The 13,135-nt window shown below is 37.7% G+C and overlaps 1 protein-coding gene across 2 annotated transcripts in view; it reads right to left on the bottom strand.

The window, feature by feature from the left end:
- Positions 1-2,647: 2,647 nt before the first annotated feature.
- Positions 2,648-13,135, bottom strand: part of Cad96ca (tyrosine kinase receptor Cad96Ca) — a 34,898-nt gene continuing 24,410 nt past the window's right edge. For both annotated transcript variants that reach the window (XM_071704103.1, XM_071704102.1), the window contains exons 2-8: positions 7,317-7,564; positions 6,659-6,771; positions 5,075-5,486; positions 4,761-4,937; positions 4,187-4,537; positions 3,793-4,098; positions 2,648-3,454 (exon numbers count right to left, since the gene is read on the bottom strand). In XM_071704103.1, coding sequence (XP_071560204.1) covers positions 3,218-3,454; positions 3,793-4,098; positions 4,187-4,537; positions 4,761-4,937; positions 5,075-5,486; positions 6,659-6,771; positions 7,317-7,532 — 1,812 coding nt within the window. In that variant the 5' untranslated portion in view covers positions 7,533-7,564 and the 3' untranslated portion in view covers positions 2,648-3,217. The remainder of the gene's footprint in view (positions 3,455-3,792; positions 4,099-4,186; positions 4,538-4,760; positions 4,938-5,074; positions 5,487-6,658; positions 6,772-7,316; positions 7,565-13,135) is intronic.

Raw genomic sequence — 13,135 nt, 5'->3', positions numbered from 1 at the left:
GAGAAGCAACACAGAAGGTATTTAAGAAAAGGACGTCCTCGGAAAGCATTTTGCGGAAGCAAAACGGTTCCGCAAAGCACTTCCGTCAACGTTTCATTGTCATCCGCGTCATTGACATCAAACGATTTGTTGATTATCGATCTCCAATAAAATTCCTTCGTGAAATTCCACCTGCCATGCTTCATTATTCTTAGTCGATGCAAGTAAAAATTTTATTAATAACGATGAACAGAAATATATTATATTGCATTGAAATGGTTACTTACATTGAAAATAATCTTCACTGCCAATAACTATATCTCAAATATTGTTTCTTTTATTTTCGTTATTTATAAGCTCATAATCATCTATAAGCTTTTTTGAAGCTCATTTTAAACGATTTGTAATTTGTGATAGAATTTTATTTATAATTTTATGTGTATTTTTAAAAATATGCATATTTTATATATGTATTCTGATTTCTTAAATATTGTCATATATTAAGTGACAAATATAATTACAAATAGGATTCTAATAGAATTTACACATTATATAAATTTTGGAAAAAAAATACAAACATTCGAAGTATCAGGATACATATATAAAATACACATCAGAAAAAACACCCAAATACAGGACATATAAAACTATAAATAAAATTCTGTCCTGAATTCTGACGCGAATTATAGATTGTCTAAAATGTTTTATTGAAATCGATGCTAAAAGATGTACACTTCTTCATACATTAACTGCACGATTATAATCATTATTACGAGAAGGGTGAGGAGGGGAGAGAGCTGCTGATCTCGAAAATAATAAATTTTCTTCAGTTTTGATTTTTTAAAGCGCGATATGTATGAGATATGGGTGAGTTTTCCGCTCTTGCGCACTATCGACTGCGATCGCGTATGAAAGGAGGCGGGGTACTTAGAATCTCTGCGGTCTGCTACATCTATTTATAGCATGCGCCGTACACTAATGCACACGCGTGCACGTGTGCAACCACACTGGTCGCCGTGCATAACGGGCTTTTATACGTTGCACTGAATATTCCTCTCGCGGACTCCGAGCAGAGTCTGCGCATTTTTTTCTTCCTTTTCTCCTCCGTTTTTCTCTTTCTCTTTCTCTCTCTTTCTCTCCTCGTTATTCATCCTCACTCCCCTCTCGCCACACTCATGCACGCGCGCACAGAACGCACGTGCATCGCGCACACACGCGCCACGCGTGTCCCCTTACTTCCTTCGCCGTGTTAGACACGTCTTAGGACAACGCAAGTTACGCGACTTCCCGAAGGCACACCAGAGATTTTAAGAAAAGTTACAAAGAAGGATGGCGATCGACGTAACTTTGGGATAAGAAGGCATCGACATCGACATGGCTTATCAGGCATTCGTATCTTACCGATTGTATATTTTATCATTCTAGTAATCATTATTTTGTTATTATTATTCAAACGATATGTTAAAATAGATACATAATTCTTGTTTATAACTGGTATTTATAGATATACGCATAATCGAGCGTAAAATTTATGAATAGCGGGTGCCTGCTAAGTTAGTACCAATAAACTAAACTATGCGCGATTTACTATTCGTGATTCGCAATTCGCGATTCATAGCAGATTCACAGAAATTCGTTTGTTAGTATAAGCTCTCCCCATTATTTGTAATTCGTGATTTATTATTTACATAATGTAGACGAATTAAGTAATAGAAATTGACTGATTTGCGCCTTTTTTGATTTCATAATGCAAACTCGACGAATTTATGAATATCGTATAAAACAGATTCGATAATGATTGCTTCATGCAATATAAAAGAAAGACAATTGAAGAAAGATAAGGACAGCATGTGTGACTCTTTTTCTCTGCTTCTTTTAATTTTTATAGTGATCGCATTCGTGTAAATAGTTCATTGACGTGTGTGCATACATATACGTATTCTCATGCATGGTACAGAAGAAACAAAAATAATAAGAAATTGTCTCTGTTAAACAAAAGAGATTACAGTACCCTCTATTGCTATAGTCACCAATCTACTGCTCCGTTCCACTCTTTTACGTTTGTACCATATGTAAGCATGTACACCGACGAGATACTGTTAGAGGTGATCGACCTTAGGTAAATGTTCGTGACCATCAATGGGGAGTTCTGATGATCAGAAATAATTAAAGTCTTATCATTATTATTAACTATTAATATAAAATTTTTAACAAATATTTGAAGAGAAAGAAGTCTGAGAGTGGATGTGCTCACATTTTAGATGGAACCACTATCGTTCACTGGCGCTTTTATGTGCAGAAAACGTTGAGTGTACGTTAAACTACGTAGCCACATTGCCATATATTTCCGGCGGATAACACGCCGTGCCCATAATTCTTCGGTCTTCGATTCTATTTCGTGCTACGTTCCACAAATTATTTGTATAATTATTTATTGAACAATACTTTAAATAATGCTTTAAAAATTTGATATTATATATTTTATTTTTAGCACAAGGTCATCCTTTTTACTATCATTGATATACGTATATGTGTTCACACTTTAATTGTGAAAAGGATTTCATAGAAAAGAACACTAAAGATATATTTACTAGATATAAAAAATACTTTTGGACTTTAATCGTTGATATGAAATATGTAACAGGAACATAGTGTACATTGCTGAGCGTATAATGTATATAGATTTATTTATTCTTACAACACTCAATTGTACAATAACTTACAACAATGTTTAACTCAGTACATATATACAGATTCATGTCTAGACATGAATATAGCCACTAAAGTATTAGGAATACTTTTCTTCGACTTGTGACGTCGCGTTTAAATTTAATTATATTTTCTTAATTATTACAAATCGTGTTATTCTCGTAGGTACGAGAATTGAGTATCTAACACGTACACATGTGTGAGTATTTAACAGAACGATCGAACAGTCTTGTGCCGAAAGCGAGCGGAAAGATTATAAAGCTCAAATCGTTCTCGAGCAAACTCATTAAACATGCCATTATAAAATGCAATATTACTTTTCGATTAGTGGTATAATTTGATAATTCTCTTCGGTTGAAGGGATAAAAAGAATTGTCGGCTCGATAATTTAGTTTAAAAGGTTTTCCCACGTAATTCATCATGTGGCGAAAATACATCCAATTAAACGACAATGTTATTGCGAAAACGTGTGCCAGCTTATCTATGTGAAAATCAGCTGACGTAATCGTTAACGATCGTCACGCGAGTTTTATAGTTTTTCTCCGCTGAGATTGAGCACATTGTAGTACGAGTGATCCGGAAACCTGTCGAGCTCAATATAGTCCGTCTCGTCGAGCAGCAGGCCTTCGGTCAGATTAACGAGTTCGGCAAAGGACGGTCTGCACGCCGGATCTTTGTCCCAGCAATAATACATAATATTGTAGAGCTCCCTTTTACAATGCTCGGGCCTGTCCAGTCTGTAGCCCTCTTTGATCTTTCTCATTACCTGGAGAAGTGTTTTAATGTTATATATAAAAAAAGAAACCTTATTTGTCGTATATTCTTACAACTACCTTCTGATTTAATTCTGTTAACTTAATTTAGTTTAATTTATCTTTAATTTAATTCAATTAGTTTGATTTAATATTTTCAATTTGTATTTGTATTTTATTTTAAATTCAACTTTCGAATTTAATTTTATAAATTTATTTTTAGTTTATTCGATTTAATTCTGTAATGTATGTACAACATATGTATACAAAATCGCATTATTTTAAATTAAGTTAAATTGATCACATCATAACAAAATAAAAGTATTATATTAAGCCAGTTATATATTCATACCTCTGCGGCAGCGAGTCCAGGATACGGTGTCGACCCCAACGTCACGATCTCCCAGATCAGGACGCCGAAGCTCCAGATGTCCGATTTGACGGAGAATATGTTATCATATAGACTTTCAGGTGCCATCCACCTGATTGGCAATCTACCCTCGGATTTTCTCTCGTAAATCTGATTGGCCGCTACGTCTCGGGCAAAGCCGAAGTCCGCCACTTTGCACGCGCGGTTCTCGTCGATCAGGATGTTCCTGGCGGCTAAGTCCCTGTGGATGATACCCTTTGACGCCAGATATTCCATACCTTTGGCGATCTACAAATAACAAATTCGAGTTTATTCAATCAGTTTAGATTTATCACTATAGATTCTCTGGTTAATAATTCACAATTCGACCACTTACCTGATACACAAATCCAGTAAGATCCCTGGAGGTCAATCCTGCCCCTCCATGATTCCTCTCCTCTCTAGAGGCCCGGAGGAAACTCTGCAGCTTACCGCCACTCACGTACTCCAGAATGACGAACATAGGTTCCCGTTCGGTGCAACATCCCAGAAGCCGCACTACATTGGGATGAGGATCTAAATTCTTCATGACGCGTAGCTCCTGCGCGAGATCCAATCGTTCTCGCTCGGTGGCATTCTCTTTCAGTGTCTTCACCGCGACGATCGTGGGGCCAGATTTGCCATCGATATCTAGAGCCTCGCATTTCCACACCTGACCGAAACAACCTTCGCCGAGGATGTTAAAGACCTAGCAATAATTAATTAGAAAAAAATTGCTTATGTTAATTAACAAACAGTTACTTAGAACTATAATTGAAATTAATTTGATTAATAAATTTATGAATTTATGAAATAATTACATTTAATTGGCTATTTAACGTAACTTAGCCGTTTGACAATGTAGCAATACTCAGGAATTAATTATCGGCTTTGTGTTTAATTAATGATTAAGTATAGAATAATGATCATACCTTTAATCTGTGCCTGGGAAATTCCCACTTATCCTCCTGTTTACTTTGAATGCCTGCTTGAAATTCTTTCTCCCACGGCTGGTAACGATTGCTGTGAGCCTTTGGACCTCGCCACCTCTTCAGGACGAGAGAAGGATCATCAGATAGATTAGAAACGCTGACTGACGCCTGTTCCTTCTGAAAACCACATTCTATCTTAAATACCTATCTTGTGTTATTTATAAGGAGATGGCAAGAATTGCGAAATGCGAAATAAAGTGAGTCATAATTTATTTGTATAGCTTCTTCTTCTAAATAAGTCTTATTTCGATTACCGTGTCCGCCTTGGATTTGCGACTGCCGCAAAATCTGTTTCTCAAGGACCAGGCGCCCATACCAAGACCCACAATAAGAGCGCATCCAGCCGCCACCGGTACCAGCGTCATCGCCATGTCCTGCGAGGACGGTGCTGCGGAAGGTGCGACCTTCGAGCTCAACGCAGGACCTTCCACTTCGTTTATCTGGACGCTTTCTTTGGTGATAGTACTGACGGTACTGACGGTACCGCCGCCAACGCTATTGTCGTTCTCCTTTGGTTTTGTTCTCTCCAACTCAAGTTTCGTGGTTTCAGGATGATACTGTTTCGGCGGCAAAGGGGGTAAAGGCGAGGGGAAGGTCGGCAGATTTGGTAGAAGGAAGGGCGGTCGTATCCGGCCACCGGAACCATGTTGGTTTGGATATGGTATCCTGTTAAAAAGACAATTCAGGAAGAATTTTTTAAATCAGAAAAATCTATATGATTGTGTATGTGTGTGTAGGTGCTAATGAAATTTATTGCGAGTAGAACTATGTTTATTAACTATCTTTAATTTAGCAATTACATATACTTTCCAGGCTTAATATTTTCAGCGACGTTCTTTTGTTTCTTAATATTTACATAAAATTCTCTTACACATACAGATATGAAATATTTCGTCGATTCGAATGGTCGATTGAATTGGCACGTTTTTACGTCAAGAACACGACTTCTTTGTAACAAATACTTCTTATACTCTGCAATTTTTATTCAAGCCTGTTATCGTTAACGAAGTGGAGCATGAATAATAGAACGAATCACCGCTGAGTCTCCTTAAGGTCACGTGCTATGCCTTACCATTTTTAAGTAAAGTACCAATTTGCAAGCTCACTTAATTTAATATAGTTTTCATTGAAATATTGATTATATGAATTTTTTTCAATGAAAGATTAAATTTCTATCAAATTAGAATCAATTATACTTACAATTAGAATGAATTAGCTATTACAGTGAATTTTTTTCTTTGAAGAAATAATTTTTTAAATCTTAGATATTGAATACTTTTGTTTAAATTGAGAAGTCCCATATTAATAAATGCAGATAGCAAAATTTAATGACATTCTGAATATATGACGCAAAAGATTATTTGAAAATGATGTAATAGAAGTACAGCATATACCAAGACACAAAAAGTTGAGATCTTGCATATTACTTACCAAACCATATTTCATAGTTATCATTCGACCGAAATCCATAAATAACTTTGAAAGAATATGTCTGTCATTAATTTATTTCCAAAGCTCGAAAGTGTCAGCACGATTATGATTTAATATTTCACTTTTACATACTTTATATTAGAACAATACTTATGCTTATCTATCCAAAAAAGTCCGAAACATTTTAGAAATTTAACTTCCGGTTATGCAAATTAATTGATAACTTTGGAATATTCCTATATATTCTACCTTCTTCGGAATCCATTTAAGTTCTGTGTCACATATGTTCGTTTTCTTTTTTTTTAATATACACGATGGATCGCATCGACCTATTAAAAATGCTAACATGCATATGTGTATGTGTGTATGTTTGTTTTTTGGGTGTTTGTGTATACGTGATCACGCACCTTGTCTTTCCCCGATTTGGTGCCGATGCGTTCTCGATATTGACGTAAACCTCAGTCTTCGCTGTAAGCTGACCGTCAGAAACGGTCACATAGAGTAACAGGTTCTGGCCTGCCTGAAAAGAAGAATGAGCAAGAAGCGTAATTCAAGTGCCTCGACAGCCGAGCATTCGCGAATACCGTATGTAGACACGCCGTGTCTTCGTCCAACATCGAAGACACATCACGTTCTCTCTTTATAACTTTTCCAACAAATCCCCAATTTTGTCTGATTTCTATAGTTTTTGCGTACTTATCTACGATATGTATCGAAATGTAGAATATATATTTAATTAGCAATTTTTTTTATATTAAATATTTACTGTACAATATAAAATTTAAGGCAACAGTAAAACATTTAAAACTTGAGTCTTCATAATCATTAAATAATTCGCATGACTTTAATTAGCAAGTTAATATAAAAATGTGCACAATTTATTTAATAAATTATTTAACAGCCACTAAAGGCACTAAATATACTTTAAATTATATCATTACAATTGTGAGGTTTCTTTTATGTTTTATATTTTCATCAAAATTATTTATTTTAAATTATTTGAAACACGGAAATTTTTATCTTGTAAGATGATTTTGACAATTGACAGTTGCTGAAAGTACTCACTCTTCCTTTGAGAGTTTCGTTGAGAAAAACTATGCCGGTTCTGTTGTCGATGAAAAAGGGTAATGGTGTCTGAAGCTTGTTGTTCTCATTATAATGATCGTGTGGTTCCAGACCGTAAGTCAACTTGTCCTGCTCGTTGTCCTCGGCGCGAACCCTGGTTATGACGTTTCCTACCGGCTCGGTCTCCGGAAGTCTCCAGTTTCGATCCAGCCACATTACGGGCGGTGTATTATCGCTCAATTGGCTCCCTATATAAGTAAAATAATTTTTTACTGGATTTATAAATTAAGAGCTTTTAAATTTTTTGGTGCTTTGATATTCTAAAATTTTACCGGTTTGAAGCTATGGAAATTAGAAATTTTGAAAATCTGTGATGAAATTTTGAAACTTGCGCTCTTAGATTGTTAAAATCTATAACGGTACTTTTCTATCTCTCTGATATCTTTTTCCTCTCTTGTTCTTGGGTTTTTATACATAATTTTTATACATATTTGTATACATATTATATTTAAAAAATAATCTAAATAATAATGATATTTAAAAATTCTAATGCTGCTGTCTTAAATTGTCAAAATTCTTCGTTTAACTTGTAATTACGACAATTGGAATTCCCGATTGAAGTATTTACGACATTAGAATTCAGCCCACTGGCAATTAATGACTCTTCGTCACGGAAGGTTGACAACGCGACTGAAATCCCGTTCAAATCGGCTTCGATTCCTCGCGACCGCGTGCGCGTTTCGAGCGCGAACGGCGGGCTCGCTGTTTTACGCTCGAGTTCTAATTAGCGCCGGGTTTACCGAACGATAATGAGAGAGAACAGTGGGTGGAAATGCGCGCGCACCGAGAGATCGGCCTTGATATGCATTCCTTCCTGGATTTCGAGTTCATATCGCCAAGTAGACTGTGACCCTCCTCGGAGTTTTCGTTTCGCGTATTTTCGACTGTTCCTTACACGCAACCTTCATTTTGCTCACAAATCTCTTTGGAATTTTATAATCTTTCGCGTTACCCATATTACAACATATTCTCCCTGGTTAATTATATAATTGCTGAAATACAACAAACGGAAGTTGTAAAGAAATTTATTTTCAAGAAAGAGATTAAGGTTAAAGGAGAGAAAATGGAGGTAGAGAGAGAGATTACTGCGGCCGCGTTTGTTAAGGAATTCTTTCGAGGCATGTAATTTCTCATACTGTCCTCATCGGATAATTACTGATCCTCGCATTGCTCGTACCATTTCCATAGCATTCTCGTGCAAGAAAAGCGAATAACTGGATCTCGCGACGTTCTCCACCTGACCGCCGCGCATCTCCGCGACGAATAATTGTGCCGCGATTTCGCGGTAACTGCACGCCACAACGATCCTCTCGACTCTCGACCTCTCTTATTAGGAATGATCGATCCGCGGCGGAGTTATGCCTGGAATAGAAAGTCACGGCGAGCGCGCGGTCGCACGAAGAGCGTTATGATACCGGCCGGCCGATCTGATATGGCGCGAAAGGCGCGCATATATACTAGAAATAGAAAGTGCATCGTGCGAGAGTGTGCACGTTCTATTTCGCGATTTGCAAAATTCAGAGATCTACTTTGACTGCGGCCGAGCACTGCAGTGATAAAACTCTCCTCGCGAATGTAATTGAATTTAATTACACGCCGTGTGCGCGCCCGCGCTTTTTCGTTCCGTGCGTGCCTGCTTCCTTTTCGCGAATTGTATCTTATTAGCAACTTAATGGCATCTCGTTATGCCGTTCGATCCTTCTGAAAAAACTCTAAGGTCGCTCGTGAAAAACAAGATTAGATTCTTATTCACGGCACATATAAAGAGGTGGGAAATAAGCCGAATCGAAAAAGCCCAATGAGGGGTTTGAGGAGTTCCTTCTTGTAACAAGAAGTTAAATAAGATTCGGTATAGAATCCGTCATCATTAAGATCATATATGGTTTTAGAGGCCGTCATCGCTCTTTACGATGTTGTACCGCGCGGTTCAACGTCGGGAAACAGATTGCAATCAAATGACTGCTTTCGATCTAACAATCCGTTTTCAAGTCAATGAGCTATCGGGAAGACGCGGCGAAGTGCTTTCGCAGAGAGCGTCGTAAGCGTGACGATCTTCATAATAGTAGCGGTTTTACTTCGCGCACCTCTTCTCACCCTTCGTCGTAATCGTAGCGATTATTCATGAGAATATAGCGCAGTAACTGTATTCTCACGGTGCAGTGACTTCAATACCGCTATAACGCGCCGCGGCGCGTTTAAGACACGCTACTCGAAGCGAAGACAGCGGCGCATTGTAATGCGGCGCGCTCTCCGCCGCGTATAATCGGCGTCGCGCATTCGTATCAATGTCAATCGCATTACAGTCGGATGAGAATAAAAATTCCGCGCACACCGAGTTAACGAGATGACATCGAGTGGTACCGTAAACCACGGTTACATTGTCACAGGATGAGTAACTCCGTGTGACAACATGGTTTTTTTTTCCTTTTTCCTTTCTTTATTCGACCAGTGTTAATGACTTGTCGGTTGATAAACACGATGGCAACGTAGATGGAAGGATTAATAAGCTTGAAAACGATTTAATATTTCTTTATTTTGTTTTAATGTGATTTTAATTTTAAGAGCAAAGTGGCTAATAAATTTATAGCTGATTTTGATGTTGATGATAAAGCAATAGTGTTTAATATTGTTTAATACATTTTACGCAAACTTTACTTTGACAGAGTTTTAAATCAAGATTTTACAAACCATCAAATTGTGATAAATGATTGACTGTAAAATCTATACTTAAAGTTACTGAAAAAAGTCTATTATTAAAACTATATTTACTTAGTTATGAGATATTCTGTAAAATTATTCAAAGAGAACAAAATTACGTATGCAGGATTAAAGGGCATTCCAATGCAGCGAGTGAACGCCGATCGTAAAGTCGATCGCCATTGCAGAGTTGGGACTTTCCCAAATTGGCCAGCAACAAGTTTCCTTTCGAATCGTTATCCTTCGGACACAGTGACGAGTTTGATGTAAAAAAAGACGCGGATGCGATTCCCTCGACTTTCTCGGATTTCGTCCACGCGTTTTCTATCTTTAACATCGCCGGTCGACGACGGAGGAATCGAGACGGAATGGCGGTGCTGAGGAAGTGCGAAAGGTTCTTTCGTGAGACCACGAAGAGCATGGTCAGTCCGGCGATGCGTCCCGAACAACACGGAGAAAGTGGGACGATGAAAGTGCGACCGAACGACTCTGTGTGTGTTTGTTTTCGTGTGTGTAACTGTGTTAGTACCGTCTTATCGAGAGAATCGCGTCTTTTTTACCGGCTTCTTATCGAGTGATAAGAGAATAATGATAAGATAACGGTATGATAAGCGTCGCAAGCTCCTGTATTTCATCCCTTTGTTAGAGCAATGTTTTTTCGGTATTTTAAATCACCAAAGAATATTGCTTACAACAAGCATTGCGTGCTTACCAATCCCATATTCTTCAGATAATTAAAAGCTACGATATCCCATCAATTTATAATTATGATTAGCGCAGCACGGTTTATCATTACTGAGCGCGCTGTCCTTCGGACATTGAAATCTTGCTGCTCGCTGGAGTCACCGGCGGCAGGTCGCCCTACTTTGTGGATGACCGGTTAAAGGAAACTCCGCTCCCCGCGGAGGGGCTTTCGAAAGAGGCAGGTGGAGTCTCGGGCCTTTCACAGTAATCCTTGGTCGGCTATCCTGGTAAAATTATCTCGGGGAAAACGGGATGGAAAGTATCTTGCTATTACATGATTTTAATTGCGCAAATATGTAAAATCTAAAAAAAATTCACTAGTTTGTATTTTACTGATTAAAGAAAATTTTACTCGTTGAATAAATTTCATTTCTCGGATAAAACTACTTTGTAGCGAGTAGCATGAAAATCTGGCTCGTTTAAAATTCCGGAGGAAAATCTGCAGTTAAATTGCCCCGATTTGTTAATTACTTTTGGAGAGAAACTCGATTATCATCGGGAGAGTACGAAGAAAGAGGCAGATGGGCAATTTCACAATGCTCCTTTCACAATTTTCTTTTTCTAATAAATGAAAGATATCATCCTTCGATAAGTATAACATTTTTCATACGGAGAAAGATCGGCACTAAAATTCTGAGGAAGAAATTCACTGTCTTTATTAATTCAGTGTGCCGTTAGTGCAGTAAAATTCACTGCCATCAAGGTGACAGAATCTCAGAAAAGAGATAGATAGCCAGGTAGAATTTCAATCTCCTTTCACAATGATCCTTGAGAGCTACTCGATATAATTACTCTTTGTGCAAGGCAGGATAAAAAATACCTCGTTTCTGCAAGAGTGATTATTTTAATCCGGAAAAAAGAGTTGAACTGTACGTAATCTTGCAAGGAAGAGTTACAGTTAGCCGAAGTTAGAGAAAAGTGCATTGTCATCTCAGGGTGAGAGGCTTCTGAAAAGCAGGCAGGTAAATGAGAGTAGGCAGACGGTATTTCAATCCTTTTACAATGATCCTTGAGGCCAATATAATTACCACGGAACGGAAAGTGTCCCCCTTCCGCATTTAATGTTTTTAATTTAATACGCTCTTTTTGCATGCGGCATACTTTAATTATCGACAAGAATTCCTTTCCTTCTCTTTTTCTGTAAAACTAAAATCTATTTCAAGTTAATACCTTATAGTCATTTAATTTATCTATAGTAGTCTTATTTACTTTTCATCATACAATATAAAAAATATTTCTCATATCCTATGGTTCTTTATATTGTCATCCACATCATAATTAGCTCTTAGGTTGTCTATATTATTAACGAAGCACCATTAATCTCTTCTTTCAGAAGATTTTTCAAGTATGTCAGAATTAAGAAATTAATTTTTATAAAAAATTCCTCATTTTATCCGCGTGATTAATTTCAGCATTTTATGATGCGGTTTGTATGCCAATATTGAAACATTCTATATTAAGATTTCTAATGGCTTTCCAATAAATCAAAGGATACCTGAAAAAAATCTTGTCGACGTTATGAGCATTTAGTTAAACCGCAAAGTGCTAAAGCTTGCTCTTCAAGACGAATAGGCCATCGAACACGTTGCTTGATGGCTCTAGGCAGGCGGTAGCGCTCATCGCTAGAGCTGTCGCTAATGGCTAGAAAGTCCGGCCCCCGTGATTTATGCGTCGAGCTCGTTTCTCTCGTGAGAGCTCTCGCTTCGACGCGGACAGGTGTATCGGAAACGGGCGAAGTCCGGAAATTGATCGGCCGATCGTCGATCGCAAATTAACCGAACGGTCTCGGGGATGCGCTACGTCGTAATTATTTGCCATCGTTAATCAGCACCGATGCATGGCCTCGTAATAATTTAGCGCCTATATATATCACCAGCAAATTACACATCGTCGTATCCTTTTGGATATCTTCATGCAATTTACATGGGAATCCAAGGTGCGTGCAGTGTGATTAATGGATTTAGTAATATGAAACAATTCATAAATTGTTAATTTGAACAAAACATTTATGATTAATTTAATATTACTAGTTATTAATTGCTATCTTTATTACCGGAGCGAATAATCAATGTGCTTTTTGATTGTGGAGATCTGGAACTTCCAAGCTTGTGATCCTCTCCATTTCGACGGCGAGCGAATTAATAATTATGAGGGAAGCGCGAAAATGATCGCTTCGTTGAAATTTAAAGAGACGATAAAGTTTTCCCGTGTGTCTCGTACACGATGGACGGATTTCCAAGGTGCAGAAAGTGTGCAATCACGGCAGGTGCAATTTTCGTGTGACTCATGGGGAATGGTGCGATAAAGTAACGCAAGAC

This window comes from Temnothorax nylanderi, unplaced genomic scaffold (genome assembly GCF_030848795.1).
Source record: "Temnothorax nylanderi isolate EJ_2023f unplaced genomic scaffold, tnyl_v1.0 TNYL_tig0039_pilon, whole genome shotgun sequence".
Classification (NCBI taxonomy): domain Eukaryota; kingdom Metazoa; phylum Arthropoda; class Insecta; order Hymenoptera; family Formicidae; genus Temnothorax; species Temnothorax nylanderi.
This window is presented reverse-complemented; position numbering and strand designations above follow the sequence as displayed.